Raw genomic sequence first — 18740 nt, 5'->3', positions numbered from 1 at the left:
GTTCAACTTTTTTTGTGGCCAAACTGACCGAGTACTACTCCAAATTAGATGGTCATTGATTCAACGAAGACAATTTGTTAATTTTGTTTACAGGGTGTTTGTTAATAATAAGTAACAAATGAATTTGCTTTGATCTGCAACATTTTGTCATCCAGATATTTTTTTTGGGGGTCATTTAAGGCGGGCGGTATCAATCACATTTTTATGCAATTAGCAAGATTGAAAAAATGAAAACTCAAACGTTTCAATTTTTGCTTGATTATTTGAAACAAACCTTCCCAATCAAGGTAATGAACTTCACTAATTGATGATTTAATTATCAAACAGCTTCAATCAGTTTATTAACAAATGTGAAATTTTCTAAAATTACAGTAAATTTATAAATGTAAAGTGCAGTATAGCAAATCATATCACTTCTACAACCACAGATTTGCTGGAATCATATCTGATATCATAGCATATGTAGCAAATTTTTAATAATTTGTGCAGAAAACCTTCGTCTCTTCATTAAAATGCTCACATGGTAACGCAAGGAGAAGGCTTGCTTCATGATACCAAAATTCAGGGAAGATAGACTGCTCAGTTATGTCACCATGGAAACTTGTCAAAACAAAAATAATCACAAAATGATGTATATTATGAAATCAGATCTTCCAAACTGTCATGAACATTCTAAAATATTTTGCTGTAGGCTTTTCAGACTTTTTTTTCAGACAGTCTAGTAGATTTATCTAGCAAATTGTGTGTTACCACATACGGTCACCTTTTAAGATCAGACGGTTAAAGCAGTATGATGTATTGAATCTAATGATGTTTGTAATTTCATGATCCTTGCCCGATGACAAGATGTAGTTATCCTGCTTATCTCACAACTGAAATAGCAAGTTCATTGTGTTAGCTTCGTGACTACTATGCTTATCTGCCAGCAGAGAGTGTTAGTGGAGAAGAAAGAATTAAAACCTGTGGGACATAAATTTCATCTCTTGCAATTGAAGACGGAGAAGTATCAACTATCATTGAAAACTGTATCGAGAAAGTTCTTAAAATTGACTATATAACAAGCAAAAATGAAGTGAAACAAAAAGCTGATTAATAGAACAATGGATCTACATTAACAATTAGGTCTAATTTATAGAACAATGGATTTAAATAAACAATTAGGTCTGATTCATAGAACAATGGTCTTACATGAACAATTAGTTCTGATTTATAGAACAATGGATTTACATTAACAATTACTGTAGGTCTGATTCATAGAACAGTGGATTTACATTAACAATAAGGTCTGCATGAAGGAGCTGGTGTCATCATCAATTTAGCCTTAAAGGAGCATTTCAGAGATTGAGCATAGTTTAAAGTGGCATATCTGAATAACCTGAACAGCTTATAATAGAAACATGTTATATACACAAGGGCGGCGGAACCGGGGGGGGGGGGCACAGGGGGCACGTGCCCCCCACTTTTCCTCAGGTTAAAAATGTGCCCTTTTTCTACATAAATATTTCTAAATAAAAAAGAGTTTACAAAGCGAAACCCACGTCGAATGAATTATTTCGGGAAGTTTTAAATGTTTACTACCAAAGGCATAAGAGCCCAATTTGATTTGGGGGAGGGGGGCTGTAACGACTTGCCCGAAAAATATTACCAAAATTGTTCGCGCGCTACGCGCGCGTTCAACATCTTAATGTGCATATCATATAGGCATGCGTTGGTTATTACATCGCATGCCAATAACATACAATCATTTGCCGTGTTATAACCCCTCCAAATTGGTTATAATTATTGGGAAAGTCGTTACAATCATAATGATCATAATAATATCAGTTTAATCATTGAAAAACACATAGAAAATTATTTTTCTTTCAGTATTTTGACATATTTCATTTGCTTTCATGCATGTATCGATCGCGTGTGCAGGGACTTGGACTTTATAATGATTTCACCTCATTTTGTCTTTTTCCTTGTTTCCCAATTTGCACATTAGATATTGCAGTGCTAGTATGCATTCCTAATATGCATTCCTTGAGGGGGGGGGGGGGGTGGCGTTGATGGAGTGATGTGTATACGCAAATAAGATAATGCAATAAGAGTTATAAAGGGTACTAAATATCAGGCTGCATCAGTCCAATCGAATTTCTGCAAAGTGCCCTTCGACGTTGGTGCCCCCCCCCCCCCAGATTAAAAGTGCTTCCGCCGCCCTTGTATATACAGTATTACATATCAAGACTAAACTTTGCCTAGGGTCACCCTTTAAACTCGGTAAATGAAGGGGTACCTCCGGTTGGCTACTGACAAAGAATCAAGTGTAATAAAAGAGTGCTAGCTTTAAACTTTTGAAGGATGCATCTGTCTGAGTTTGTCAGTGCAAAGTTTCATGATGGAAAGAACCTAAATAGTCTCAAAATATCTCTCAAATGTTTTCTGTTACATCCTTCTGAGTAAGAAAAGTCTTGTGAAAGAGGGGTGAATCCACTTCTGTCTTATATTAATCTATTAATATCTTCTTTTTTTAATTTCCTTATTTACTTAGAAAAATATTAAGTACAGGCAAAAGATTACACAAATGTTAGAACCCTTGATAAAAGTACATGTTCAGTTTTAAGTTTGCAGGGCAGGTACTTTTAAGTATTTAATTTCAGAATGCCTCTCATCATTTTTAGAACCACAATGATCTCTTGAGGACCCAAAATGCGATAAATCTCTTGTGATATTTTCTCCTAATTGAAGAAGGGGGGGGGGAATATTCTCCTTCTCACATCGAGAAACTCGTCATCAATTTGCGTATCAAATTGAAAATCATTTATGATTTCATCAAGAAATTGTTTTTGGCTTTTCATTTGAGCTCTCTGTCATGATGTTTTGAGTTATGATATCATAGACAGCCATATTAAGGGAATAAATTTTAATCTTTCAAGTGTGATCAGAGACCAAAAATTTAATTTTGAATCTGTGGTATCGAAACATTATTTATGAATCAAATTAATTTTGGTTCTGTGGCAGAAAGAAGACTTAATATTAAAAGCCTGGTTGCTGTATTCATTGATGTATTCAATTTTCCATAGTTTAGCCAACCCACAATTTTGCCCTTTGCTCGACCTTACCTCACAAGCTCTCAAGTTTTTGGTACTGACATCACTCTTGAGTTGAAATCTTTACACAATCAACACAAAATGAACTATAAAGAAAAGGAAACAGAAGGGAAGGGAAGTACAGGAGAGGGAAGCGGAAGGGAAGGGAGGTGAGGGCGGGGCGGGGCGGGGCAGGGCAGGGAAGGGAACTTTTTAGTATAGGGGGCTGAAGCATTTTTCATTTTGTCTAGTGTGAAAGCATTAGTATATATTTGGTTAATATGCTGGTTACAATTTTGTTCATGAGAGTGTTCAAAAATACAGATGTCATGTGCATTTTCTTGCCTTTGAGATGTGTGTTAACTGTTAAGGTCACATGAACTGAGACCCCATCAAAGAAAGGAAAGCCTTGTTCATCAAACAGTGAACTTGAGTTCAATTGCTACCTCAGTCAGCTAATGCTTAGGTCAAAAATTTCATAAGACTCTCCTCCTTGTTGCCAAATTCGCATCCCAATTTAGGCATCGTCATGGTAATTAATGGAAAGTGTCTTGTTAGGTCTTAACATACTGTACCAGCCTAGTCATGCCATCCTCAAGGTCGGTTTACTGCATCAACTCACCATAAAAGGACACCTTTTACAGACTTTACAAACATTTAGGTAGAGCAAACAATTCCATCAGATAAGAAGACTGCAGAGCCAGTCTAGAAGCTGAATGATGGAATGGTTAACTGCTCAGGTTACTTCATCTCCCTTACATGCAAAACTGACATTTAATCCTTTGTTTTCCAATCCATCTTCTGTTGGCCCCTGACATGGATCCATTTGGAAGACTGTCTGTCCATCCACTCTCCCTATTATAATATTGCGAGTTCCTTGTGCTGGTATTGATATAACTTGGTGCCAGAAGCACTTATGAAAAATATCAAAAAAGGGAGGAAGGAGAAAAGAAAACAGTCAAAAAATAAATAGCTAAATATTTGATAACGCTTTCTCTCTCTCTCTCTTCACCATTTACATTACGTGCACTTTTTTCTTCATTCGCACTTTCGTCTCGACTTTGGCATCCAGTGAAGTCTCAATACCGTATGTGATGTATTAATTTGTTAAAAGTGAATATTAGGACCATTACAAAGACCTTGGATGATGGATATTAATGTCTGGGTTAATCAGGTGGCGCTTCATGCATGGATAAGAGGCATAATGAGGTGGCTTACTGAAAGCATATAATAATATTCTCCACTTTAATGGAAAATGTTGATGTGGCCATGTGATAATGTGGCTATGTGTTAATGTGGCTATGTGTGCTTACATTTCAAATTAACATTACATTTCAATGTATTTTATTATAGATTCATTCCCGTATAAATTTCCCGACAAAATTTACTTTCGTTTGAGTAAGAGCGGGAAAATAAAAGTGTAAAAAGAAATACAAGATTTTAAGTTGAAATTAGCAGATATAATGTACAGTGCCTAGCATATTGATTAAGTGGATGAAACAATCAGACAGAAGCAATAACGACATTTGAAAGATTAAAAGAAACGCATATAGTTGGTGGGGGTGGTAGGAATGGGGTTTGGGGTAGGCAGCTAGAGGTCAGTGAATTAGTTTTCATAAAAAAGGTCTGTGTGACTGCTGGATTTTGTAAATGGTTTTATGAATTTCTTCTGTCAAGAAGGCCAGTGTAATATGTTAGGTATTGATGTTAAAGGTCTATGGACACTTATGAACAACATTGTCCTAATCACTCTAATATGCATTTGAAATCATGAAAATAGCTGCAACTCCTGTCAAAATCCATCAAGGATTGACCATTTTACAAGTCTTTAATTCATTCTAGTTTTATTCATGAATAATCATTAGCTAATTATGCGCATTGATGATGTCAAGGTCTGTGTCTGCCTCATTATCTGTCATTTGATTCCTTTGTTGTTACAACCTTTGTTTCAAGGACACTGAAGCCAGGATTATGGCCTAAGGTGATATTTGAAATTCTTTTATTGTCTTCATTGAAAAGAGGAACATCACATTATTCAAATGACATATGTTGGCTTGTGATTAATGGGTTAACTTATTAAGGCCTAAAATAACAAGTTTGATGAGTACAACACTCCATTTCATAGTCTGCACATACTTAATGAGTTTCCCAGATTAATCTAAACTTCAAATGTGTTTATCTTGGAAATGCAAAAAGCTTTTCGAAGACTTTCAGTAGATTTGAATGAGAATAACACACACATCAATTGTACCGAATATGGAGCAAATTGGCTTATTGGCCGTAGTACTTTAATCAGGATGTTAATGTTACACATGAAGTTGGTGGAGGTAACAATTTTCAAGGGCATTGATAAACATGCATGCAGCTTCCATTTCTAATTTTCTTTCCTTTTTCTTTTCCCAAGTAACTATTTCACTGCAAAAATTTTGTGCCCAAAGAAGGAAAAATTATAAGGAATGTGATAATGTTTCATAAAGGTCACAGGTTTTCAGTTACCTCTAGCCAAAGTTACAGTTGAGATGATGGAAAATGTCAAAGTCTGAACAGACGATGAGAGTTGTTTGCTTTCAACATTACTGACATAGCTGATATGCTCCTTCAGATAGAAAGACAAAAGAAATCAAATGGTGGTGGGGGGGTGGGGGACAGTTGAGGGTGGGGTAGAGGGAGTTTTGCTCCCTTTTTGAAACTGTCAAAGTCAGAGCAGCCATTGAGAGTTGTTTTGTTTTCAGCATTACTGACATAGCTGATATGCTCCTTCAGAAAGAAAGACAAAAGAAACGAGATGGTGGTGGGGGGGTGGGGGACAGTTGAGGGTGGGGTAGAGCTCCCTTTTTGAAACTGTCAAAGTCAGAGCAGCCGTTGAGAGTAGTTTTGTTTTCAGCATACTGACATAGCTGATATGCTCCTTCAGAAAGAAAGAAGAAACAAATCAAAATGGTGGCGAGGGGGGGTGGGAGACAGTTGAGGGTGGGGTAGAGGGAGCTTTGCTCCCTTTTTTGAAACTTTCAAAGTCTGAACAGCCAATGAGAGTTGTTTTGTTTTCAGCATTACTTATAGCTGATATGCTTCTTCAGATAGAAAGAAATCAGTGGTGGCAGGGGGTGGGGTGTGGGACAGTTGAGGGTGGGGTAGAGGGAGTTTGCTCCCTTTTTGAAACTGTCAAAGTCAGAGCAGCCGTTGAGAGTTGTTTTGTTTTCAGCATTACTTATAGCTGATATGCTTCTTCAGATAGAAAGAAGAAACAAATCAAAATGGTGGTGAGGGGGGGGGGGTAGTTGAGGGGGTTAGAGGGAACTTTTGTAGAAAGTTAAAACTACTACAGAGATATGTATCTGTTTGATTTGATAGGAACCGTGGTGGAACGACTCAAGAGGGGGAACTTCTACAATATTGAATGGGCAGATGGCCACCTCAGCAGACAGCATTCTCAGCATATATTTGGCGCCTTCTCACGAAGGCAGAGAATGGCCTTAGGGGACCATGTCCTGGCTATGAATAACTTTTCAAGCCTGACATATTTACCGGGGGAGATCATGGAAGTCAACGGAAACAAGCTGGTCGTGCAGTTTGTCGATGGAACAAGGTGAGCGATCATCTACAACTTGGGGAACTTTTGGAATTTCAGTTATTCTGCTCATCCTTCTGAAATTGTAGACTCGAAAATATTTATTCCCTTAAGCCAGATTACTCCCGTAGGTGCTACTATGCGGGCAGAGGAATGGTAAAGAATTCTTTTAATTCCAATCTAACATAGCTATTTTCTTGAAAGTGAGACTTGCTTTAGGTGTTTAACTCTTATCCAATCACACTATTGACTTGAAATCGAGACACACCAGGTGTACTTGCATAAATACTTAATTTATTTTAATTGAGAAACACAGGAATACGTAGGTTGTCAAGAAGATTTCTTCAATGTTGCAATAAACAAAGAAAATGTTAATTTATATCAACAAAAAAAATAGAATGAAGCTACCATTAATTAGAACTACTGTTTATATATATATATATACTTGATGATCTGATATCATAATACTGTAGGTATCAGTATCATGTATAATTGATATTACTTGATATCATAATATGTATCAGTATCATGTATATTTAATCTTCATCTGATCATCATTATCTGATCTCCAACGTGCCACCAGTTTGTATTGCTGATACTGTGTGGTCCACTTAGACTGTACATTATCTGATCTCTAACATGCCACCAGTTTATTGCTGATACTGTGTGGTCCACTTAGACTGTACATTATCATTATGTCTCTGCTTGATACGTTTATTTATCTATTTATCCTTCTTTTCTTGTCAGTGCAAATTCCGTAGATACCAAGCAATGTTTCTGGCTTAGCGAAGCCTACTACATCCAAGCTAAAGACTTCTTTTTGGACAAAAATTCCATCAAAGGGGATTCTTCATCGCAATCTTCGGACTCGGAGAGCAGCGTGACTTCCGTCTCCAGCAGAGAATCAAAGAAATCAAAATCCAAGAATAAACAGAAAACCAGGAGAAAATCAAGTGATAGCTCCAGCTCCAGCCTAAGTCTCTTAGGGTAAAAGTGAATTTCTCAAAATGTGACCGGATGGATATGTGTTGTTGGTAATGCTTGTAGTTGCAGGAGTAGTAGTAGTAGTAGTGGTGGTCGTGGTAGTAGTAGTAGTAGTGGTAGTGGTAGTGGTAGTAGTAGTAGTAGTAGTAGTAGTAGTAGTAGTAGTAGTAGTAGTGGTGGTCGTGGTAGTAGTAGTAGTAGTGGTAGTGGTAGTGGTAGTAGTAGTAGTAGTAGTAGTAGTAGTAAGGTCTCCTGCTAAATACTAGAGCATTAATTTTGTTTTAGTGTTTGCTACTGTTTTTGTGTTCAATAAATCGTTAAATCAATATTTTTTTCAATAAATAGTTTGCTCAAGACAAACTTCACTATCACAATCGAATGAACACAGTCTTGTATAAGTTAAGATAGGAGAAGCAACAGGCCACTGTAAAGACACGGTCAAGTAGTGACAGTCAGAGACAGAGTCACAGAGACATAGTCACAGCATCACAGTCACAGAGTCACAGTCACATTATATACCCAGTCACAGAGACAGTCACAGAGTCACAATTGCAGAGACAGCATCACAAAGACAGCATCACAGAGACACAGTCACAGAGACAGCATCACAGAGACAGCATCACAGAGACAGCATTACAGAGACAGCATCACAGAGACACAGTCACAGAGACACAGTCACAGAGACAACATCACAGAGACAGCATCACAGAGACACAGTCACAGAGACAGCATCACAGAGACAGAGACACAGTCACAGAGACACAGTCACAGAGACAGCATCACAGAGACAGCATCACAGAGACAGCATCACAGAGACACAGTCACAGAGACAGCATCACAGAGACACAGTCACAAAGACACAGTCACAGAGACAGCATCACAGAGACAGCATCACAGAGACACAGTCACAGAGACAGCATCACAGAGATAGCATCACAAAGATAGCATCACAGAGATAGCATCACAGAGACAGCATCACAGAAACACAGTCACAGAGTCTCATTGGATGTCTTCAAAGTTTAACAAGAAAGGCATGAAGAAAGTGAAAGAAAAAAATAAATAGAAACCAGAAAGTTAAGGAGTTGTTGCCATCCTTGTGCATGAACTTCTTCACACCTACAGGTTTTTCATATTTTTTTTAGATATTCTTATGAAATGGGGGAGAGAGATGAATGATATGTCAGAGCATTCTTTGTCTGTTGCAATTATCCAAAGGATTCATGGTTACTTAGTAGATAAACCATCTCTGAAAAGATTGTCACAGATAAAAGAAAACCAGACTAGGCAATAATTTTCTTAATGTTTTACTCTTTGCATGGCAGGTGTATGAGTGTGGGTCTTCTTGTTCCATTCATGTACTTTCCTTAGTAATGAACCATCTAGTAAATAAATGGATCATAAAAACTGAACATGATGAGGTGAACATTAATTGTTAATAAATTAATAATGAGTACTAGGCAGCCTTGGGATAGAGAGAGAGAGACTTGTTGGTCTGGGTAAAGACAACTTCTAAATCTTTGAGAACCATTTGTCATTTCTACTGCCAAAATTATTTGAATGTTTTTGCATTGATAACGTAAATATTTATTCTGAGCATGAATCATCTACCCAAACGATAGAAGACTGAAAATTGATTCCCTGGAGGAAATCTGACAGCCCCCAATAGGTTTATAATATCCATCATCTACAAATTAAAACCACCAGAAATTAATTTGTCACTGACAAATTCAGTTGATGAACAGCTATATACATCAACTACTTTTGTTGTCCCTTCTCTCGCAAGACCATGGAGATAGCTTAGAAAATGATTACAAGATCTTTCATTATCCTCGGGGGGTGGGGGTGGAGGGGAGAGGAGATGTTGTTGCTAATTAAAGGAAGCATAAATATAAGATAATGAGCTACCCATTATTAAAATTATATTTTATATGAAAGGTATATGTTGCACACTTAGGAATCCAATGGTTTTGTTTTAATACAAGTGTAGGATACAGCACTAACAACTAAATCATAAATATATTATTAGATGAGGCCTTGAGAGATCGTTGCCATTCAGTATGTATATATATATATATATATATATATATATATATATATACATATATATATATCAATGCACCAGAAAATTTCACTTCATTACTAGGAATGTTTGTATAGTACATTCATACTCCAGATCTACTCCAGATGTAATTATCATAATAGTTAACAACTGCCAGGAGATATTTTGAGATTTTTGACAGATACCTGTTCAGAAGTAATCAGTAAAAGCTTCAGCAAACTGGTGGATTTTTAATTCACTTACAAAAAAACTCAGCTCTCATTCTTAGTTTAAACAAACACCATGTCATACTGTAAACATGTAAAACTGTCAAAGTAGTCATAAATAGTACCTAATCATACATCATGAATTATCAAGCTATAAACTACCAGGAAAGCATCTCTTTCTCTTTATCCTTAATAAAAAATCTCAGTGATAAGAAGTCACAAAAAAATGTCATTTTTTTTCGTGCAAACTCAAGAAAATACTGGAAAGCTTTTAAAAGACATTTTGTTACATTCTCTTCAAATGTTTGGTTTTTTGTTTATCTTCCGTAACCATGAAAATAAAAAAATAAATATAAAAGTATAAGGGAGATGGAAGCTACCCAGTCCTCTTAGTGTTGTACAGATCATTAAATTATGCATTCATAAAATAAATATTTATCCAAAGAGAGGATATTATGTAAGTGCCCATGCATATCAAATCTAAGGCCATTGGGGGAAGATGCCTATCGTGGACTATATATATAATGGTCTTTTATATTAGTTTTTTTCCTTTCCTTTTTTTTTTCCTTTCTTGGTGTATGAGGTAGAAGTGTTCCTGATTTATGCTGTCCCCCGTACTCCCCAGTATTATAAGTAAGGCAATTAGGTGACAGTCGCACGAGACTTATCTTTCACATTTTTTTCCTTTTACAACCACCGCGTAAATCAGGAATAAATTTATTCATAAATTATTGGAATTGTCACACTTTTTATCACCGTTGGGACTTGGTGACTCTGTCAAAGACGAAGGGAAGAGGAAAATGAAAAGCAAAAAGATGATTAAAACAAAGAAGTGAAATAATGCTAAGTTTTTATATTTGAGACAGTGATAAATTAAATTGAAATCATCTTCTATCAAAAATACTATAAAAAAAAAACTATGAAGAAAAAACTTTAACTTTCTCTGATTTTCATGAATTTAAATCTTGATGGAATTTTGATGTATCTGAGAGTTAGATGGCGTACTTTATTTGAAGAAGATTGGATCTCTCTCTACAGGCTAAAACTTCAGATTGGCAAAATGTTTTCCTTCTTCAAATTTTTATGCTTATGCCATCACATAGTTAACCACATTTGTTTTGTTTATTTTTTTGGATAGAAATTACTATATGTTGTAGTCACTATTTATAACAATAAAAATTTTAAAATCTACTAAGCTAACTCATGTATGAAGCAAACTGAAATGATACTGAGAGGTAGTTTAAATTTTCAAGAGTGAAAGGATTCTACATCGGCATAACTTTGAGCTGGGGGTGGGGAGGGTTGGGGGGTGGGGAAGTGAATATCTGTAGAGGTATGCTTTGGTTACGGATTCAAATTGTTGATAATACCCACCATAATATGAATAGTTTTCCCCACAAAATGTCGGGCAAAGTACTGTACAGAACTTGGAAAATGTTAGTGCTTTCTCATTTATAACACCTTTTAAGACTTGAACCTTTAAAACAGTCACAAACAGTATTTAATTCATCAAGGGAGTCGACTGTAAACTTAGAAAGGAATGTTAAAAGAAGGGTTTCTTTCTTCATATGTAAAGAGAGAAATAATGTCAGCATCCTGGTGAAATGCTCATTTCAATTCCTACATGCCGTTTTAAGATATGTTCATTTGAAAGTTTATTCGTTTTTTGTGACCAAAGTTGAAATCGAAGCGTACATTGATGTATCAAAACACTATTGTAATGAAAAGTTGGAATTGTATCCAATACAAGGACAAAAAACTTTCCTTATAAGTTCCATGAATTATCGAAAACACTGCTGCAAATGTTGATTGTCAGGGTATCTTTTTGAAGAAATGTGACTAAACAGAGAAGTAGAGCTAGGAATGATTGCCGACAGCAAAATCATCCTTACAATTTGTCTCAGTCCATGGCGTCTTTGGTTTACCAACAAACAAGAATGAAATGTGGGTTGAATTAAGTGACTTGATCTGACAGACGCAGATCGTCTGAACTTGATCTGACAGACGCAGATCGTCTAAACTTGATGTGACAGACGCAGATCTTCTGAACTTGATCTGTCACACGCAGATCGTCTGAACTTGATCTGACAGACGCAGATCGGTCTGAACTTGATCTGACAGACGCAGATCGTGTGTACTTGATCTGACAGACGCAGATCGTCAGAACATGATCTGAGACGCAGATCGTCCGAACTTGATCTGACAGACGCAGATCGGTCTGAATTTGATCTGACAGACGCAGATCTTCTGTGCTTGATCTGATAGACGCAGATTGGTCTGAACTTGATCTGACAGACGCAGATCGGTCTGAACTTGATCTGACAGACGCAGATCTTCTGAACTTGATCTGTCACACGCAGATTGTCTGAACTTGATCTGACAGACGCAGATCGGTCTGAACTTGATCTGACAGACGCAGATCGTGTGTACTTGATCTGACAGACGCAGATCGTCAGAACATGATCTGAGACGCAGATCGTCAGAACATGATCTGAGACGCAGATCGTCCGAACTTGATCTGACAGACGCAGATCGGTCTGAACTTGATCTGACAGACGCAGATCTTCTGTGCTTGATCTGATAGACGCAGATTGGTCTGAACTTGATCTGACAGACGCATATCGGTCTGAACTTGATCTGACAGACGCAGATTGGAAACTATACTTCTTGTCCGTTTTAAATTCCTTGACGACAGAAAACAAATTCAAGAAGATTTCCATAAAATAAAAAAAATGATTTAGAAAAACGAAGAATACAATTAACAATGTATGCCATAAACTCAATGACAATGGATAAAATATTGAAGTCAGATATTCTTTTCACGAAAAGTAAAACAAATAAAGCATTCTACGTAGTTGAAATGCGATTAAGCAATATTTTGTCTGTCTCTAATAAGACAATTTAAACGCCCCCGGGAAACGAGAGGTTGTTTATCGAAAAGACGCAAAACTGGAGAATGAGACAGATAGAGAGATTAATGGGTCACTTTTCCGTTCCGGCATATTCCCTTTAGTCGTAAATATATATAAACGGTTCGAAAAATTTAAATTTGTTTTTTTATTCCAATTGATATTTTCATTCATCTGGAATATTCCAACGCCGGGAGGGAATCAAAATTGAATAATTATATAAAAATTGGACAAACTTTGAGAGGGACCGGTTGGGTTTTTGTCTTGTGTTTATTGCAATGAACGAGGTATTAAAGATGCCGCTGGTATTTAATGTACTTTATAAGGTTCTCGGTTAGGTGTTTGACCTGTATCTCCTTACATTCTTGTATACGATGCCATTAACTCAGTCACATGTATTTGTGAGAGTTAGATGTCATTAACTCAGTCACATGTATTTGTGATAGTAGGATATCATTAACTCAGTCACATGTATCTGTGAGAGTTAGATGTAATTAAATCAGGCACGTGTATTTGTGATAGTACGATGTCATTAACTCAGTCACATTTATTTGTGATAGTTAGAAGTCATTAACTCAGTCACATGTATTTGTGCTAGTTAGATGTCATTAACTCAGTCACATGTATTTGTGATAGTACGATTTCATTAACTCAGTCACATATATTTGTGCTAGTTAGATGTCATTAACTCGGTCACATGTATTTGTGATAGTACGATGTCATTAACTCAGTCACATTTATTTGTGATAGTTAGAAGTCATTAACTCAGTCACATGTATTTGTGCTAGTTAGATGTCATTAACTCAGTCACATGTATTTGTGATAGTACGATTTCATTAACTCAGTCACATATATTTGTGCTAGTTAGATGTCATTAACTCGGTCACATGTATTTGTGATAGTACGATGTCATTAACTCAGTCACATATATTTGTGCTACTTAGATGTCATTAACTCGGTCATATGTATTTGTGATAGCACGATGTCATTAACTCAGTCACATTTATTTGTGATAGTTAATACGATATCATTAACTCAGTCACATATATTTGTGATAGTACGGTGTCATTGAGTCAGTCACATGTATTTGTGAGATGTCATTAACTCAGTCACATGTATTTGTGATTATACGGTGTCATTGAGTCAGTCACATGTATTTGTGAGATGTCATTGACTCAGTCACATGTATCTGTGAGAGTTGTAATTAAATCAGTCACATGTATTTGTGCTAGTTATATGTCATTAACTCAGTCACATGTATTTGTGATAGTACGATGTCAATAACTCAGTCACATATGTCTGTGATAGTCATTTTTTTTTGTCAATCTGTTGTAGCCTATGTACTAATGGTTATTTCTATATGAAAAAAGAGGTCGTGTTCTGAAGCATAATAGGACAACATTTCATTAAAGAATTAAAAAATATAGTGTAAATTGGGATAACAATACAAGTCACAAGGGCAACAGCAACAATAACAACACAAACATACAAAACAACAACCACAACCATAACCTCTAGAAAAGAATTCTGCCCTCGTTGTGAATTTCCTGAAGTTAGGATCATTTTACTCGGATCATATTCATAGCTTATCGTCTTATTTAAGGATATTGGAAGTAAAATATAAGAACAAAACATTTGTAAGTTTTAGTGTATATAAAGACACTTATTGGGTGGCTTTTATATCAATCCCGCTAAGATAAACCATCTTACGTGTGACGTCACTGTCTTGTACATCATTTAAATATGTGGAGTATTACCATCGCGTTCTTTCGTTATAATTTCTATATATCTTAACAAAGAAGCTGATGGGTTTTAAACCCGGAAAAAAATGTGCAGAATCTTACTGACACCTTAAAAATTCCTTCCAGGACGGTATTTAAAAAAAACAAAAAAAAACTGGTCTCCTTGTCGAGGAAATATTGATACATCACTATCTGTTTTTTTGTTGTCATTGTTCGTTAAATACCTGCAATAAATAAGTACTTATCGTTCAATTGAGATATTCCCATACCTTTGGAAGAACCTTATAACTACCAAGATAGGATGTTTATTGTTGAAATAATCCTTTTATTTCAATAGCAATATGATCTTATGTATTTTAGCGTCCATACACCTGTCATATCTGTTAAGAGTTTTAAAGTTGGCGTACTGCCATAAAGTGATGGCAGCATAACTATAAGTCTTGCACACGAGCTCTCCTTTTTGTGTCTGTCTGTGTGTGATGAGACGGACAGGTGTGTTTGTATGATTATTAAATTACAGATTAGCTAAACTTGAAGAGGAAATTAATTGAAGTTGTATTATAAGTTATGTGAGGCATTACGGTTTGGTGTTTGAGTGTAATGGTACATAACAGTAACAGTCATGTTTACTGTAATAGCTAAGGAAGGAATCCTTCTCATCATCTGATATTCGTAGACTGAAGGTTCATTCAAAGTTGAAGTGAATATAATTGAATGCTTTAGACAAGTTTTCGTTTTTGCTGTTGTTGTTTTGAATACGTTATGAAACTTTGATTTGCTAGAACACGTGTTTAACATAATCTTCGAGAATCGAATTATACAGAAACAAACTTTGAATAGAATAATAGTATGTGAAAATAGGAACGTTTTGATGATGAATAATATTTCCAATCTTACGATTTTAGCTTTATTTTGTGTTTTTCATTAAAAGTTCGCCGTCAGTTGAACAAACTCATTAATTCGAGCTAGAGAGCCTATAGATGTCACCAGCTAGCATTACGTAACTGTTGAAGATGTTAGACATGATGTTGATAGATAGACTTTCCCATAAATGTCTTGCTTCAGTACATTGATTTGCCTTCAAGTAATTATTTTTCAGTTTTTATAATCGATTACAAATAAGGAATTTTTGAAAGTAAAGTTTAAGAAATGGTATAGCTGTTACTTTCAAACGCTTGAAAGATTTTCGAAACATAAGAAGCGACGTGCATATTAAGTCTTTTGAAGTAATATGTTTGGCGTCTGTGAGGAAGAAAGCAAAAAGGTTTTTTTTTTTGCCGTCCTGTCGTGTTAATAAGTAAATTTTATTTTGATGATATTGTCGCTGTTAAGTAGTTTAGCGGTGTAAAAGTTGTTATTAAATTTGATTTTGATGATATTGTCGCTGTTAAGTAGTTTAGCGGTGTAAAAGTTGTTATTAAATTTGATTTTGATGATATTGTCGCTGTTAAGTAGTTTAGCGGTGTAAAAGTTGTTATTAAATTTTATTTTGATGATATTGTCGCTGTTAAGTAGTTTAGCGATGTAAATGTTATTATTATATTTTATTTTGCAATGGGAATTTTCTATTCAATTTTTTAAAAATCTAAATGTAATTATTACAGATAGTTAGCAGTCATTCGTCTTTGGCATATTCACCTACGAGATAAACCGGTGTCGTGGATTCACGGTATATCGGTCATTCTTTCATTATTACATACTTGCATGAAACGTCGGAGTTTAGCATCGCGGTATATTAAACATGTAGTTGCTATTACCCATATCGTATAAAATCGAGAGTTCATCATTACAAAGCCCACAGGATACCGTGACGCTGCAAACATGAGAGATGAAATTCTATAAACACCGCGGTGTTGGGCGATATAATTGTCATTACTCATATGATGTAAACCCGAAGTTATATCACCACATGATTGCCTAGACCTACAGTATATCGTAGTATACAGTAGTGTCCTATATAGTAATGCGTCTTTAGCACCGAGTTGTTTGGACCATGTTATTTTTATTACTCACACGATATCCATTCCAGCATATTATATCACAGCATATTTGCCGGTTTGTCATGGCACCGGAGAAGCATAATTACCATGAAACATCGCAATGCACATCGCGGTATGTGGGAGACACATACATCCCTATACTAACGCGATATGATTCTGATCGCATATCGCAACATGGCTTTACTGTATACCGTTAGTTTTATAACCTTGAACACTTCTGTGAGAAGTGACCGTCCTTGCGCTATTGCAAACTCATCGTCATCGATACGATTATCCGCGCATTGGTTGCTATAGTGAATTTTTTGTTAGATGGTACATCTCAACTGGATATGAACAAATTTACACGTAACGCCCGTTGAGTTTACACAATAAATTGGAAATGTCGGTATTGATGTAAATTGTTTTCACTTACCTACAGGTTCTTCGTCGCCGTGTTTTACAATATACGAGTCTTGATTTGTGTATTTAAAGTTGTCAGACCGTGACGTTATGTTTTCCTTTTTACTGCCGCCGTGCAATTATCTTAACATGTCACTATTCTCATAGCTTCTCCTTACTTTGCTTTTTCTCTCCTTTTCGTTTGGCGCGTAAATTGACTTTCTTACATGGATATGTTTTGCTTTCTTTCTATCTCTCTCTTCCTTTTGTGGTTCCAATCCGCTGCGCGAGGTCTTAATTAAGACACCGATAAGGTTTCACCACTCTTTTAATTAACTTCCATAAATTGTTTCATAAAACTTTGTACATATTTCCTTGCGATATCGCATCATGTGTTGTTTACAGCCCTAAGACTGTTTTTGGCAATCTGTGAGTCAGGTATGACGTCACTGCTTGTTAAAAAATATGAAAGTCATAAATATATTTATATATCTTTTTAAGTCTTTCCTTTCATGCTGATCCAAATAAAGTCCTGTTTCATTTTAACGGATACAAGTCTCACTTCTTTTTTTTCCGTGTTCTTTTTTTTTTTTGGCATTTCTTTTCTTTTGGCTTCTAGTCTTGGCTGTTGGTCTGAATAAATCAAAGTGCGATACATTACCGTAATATATGGGTCGGTTGTTTCAAAAGCCGCGCGTCAATTAGTTAATGGAACGGTTTCTTCTTGGCAGGGGTGGGTGTATCTGGCGACGTACTGTTGACGCTGACAAGAACAGGCTGCCGTCGCACCAGGTCCCTGGGATTACTCGAACATGAGCCGGCGGTATGCTAGAGGTATACCTCTCTCTCACTCTCTTATCCTGCATTGCATTAAGAGGGGAGTTTGGGGAGATCCTTAAAGTCATTTTTCATTCTCTCTGCATGGTTACATTGATGCATTCCAGGACATTCTTTACAGTGACGTGTGGAACACGAGGTGAAAAGATACAGGGCCTTATGTATTAAAGGCGGTGGTATATCTCACGTAGTGATTCTGCAGGTTGGTATTTTATCATGGTCATGTCACCTTAAACTCCTGTAACGTATTCCGATCGAACCAACGTTACCGACAGGTGTTATATCAATTGATGTTCTATATATTATCTAAACCAGACTGCATCAATAACACGGCTCAGTTTTCAGCATGTTATGGTATACCTGTCATTTCAAGTGAAATATATTTTCTGCGAGCATTGCCGTGAAGAAATATATATACAGAGAGGCGGGTAGTGAAACCGTCAGGCGGTAACCATGACGTCACAGTAACCATGATAGGCGCTAGGACAGGACGGACAACAAAAACAAGAACATAACTATGTACCTAAACAAAATAACAACAACAACAACATGCCGGATTCGGCATACTGGAATACATATGGAATACTCGATGAAATTTGCACAGTGCGTGCAAAAATATAGTGAGTTTTACATTAGAGTTCCTTTATATCTAAGCTGAGGGGTGACCTTTCACCCTTCGTTACTTTATCCTTCTTATTTCCAGGCACTGTTTTGCTGAACAGAAACTGTATATTTTATATGGTAAATTATGTTTCAGATGTTACAGTACTGATATATATATATATATATATATATATATATATATATATATATATATATACACAAAAACTCTCTACCGCATGTAACATATATATCCACTAATTAATCGAAACTCTTTATTTATTAATAACCATGACCCGAAGATAACAAATATTAAGTATCCGTCGACGCAGCTTTTCGTCTGTTCTGTGTATATTTTCTTAAAGACATATTCCGGTATCTTAAGTTGA

At 36.1% G+C, this 18740-nt stretch overlaps 1 protein-coding gene across 2 annotated transcripts in view; it reads left to right on the top strand.

Moving 5' to 3' along the window:
- Window positions 1-14252, top strand: part of LOC139979573 (von Willebrand factor A domain-containing protein 3B-like) — a 59252-nt gene extending 45000 nt beyond the window's left edge. For both annotated transcript variants that reach the window (XM_071990509.1, XM_071990508.1), the window contains 2 exons: window positions 6420-6654; window positions 7384-14252. In XM_071990509.1, coding sequence (XP_071846610.1) covers window positions 6420-6654; window positions 7384-7627 — 479 coding nt within the window. In that variant the 3' untranslated portion in view covers window positions 7628-14252. The remainder of the gene's footprint in view (window positions 1-6419; window positions 6655-7383) is intronic.
- Window positions 14253-18740: the final 4488 nt, after the last annotated feature.

Source organism: Apostichopus japonicus, chromosome 14 (assembly GCF_037975245.1).
Source record: "Apostichopus japonicus isolate 1M-3 chromosome 14, ASM3797524v1, whole genome shotgun sequence".
NCBI lineage: Eukaryota > Metazoa > Echinodermata > Holothuroidea > Aspidochirotida > Stichopodidae > Apostichopus > Apostichopus japonicus.
This window is presented reverse-complemented; position numbering and strand designations above follow the sequence as displayed.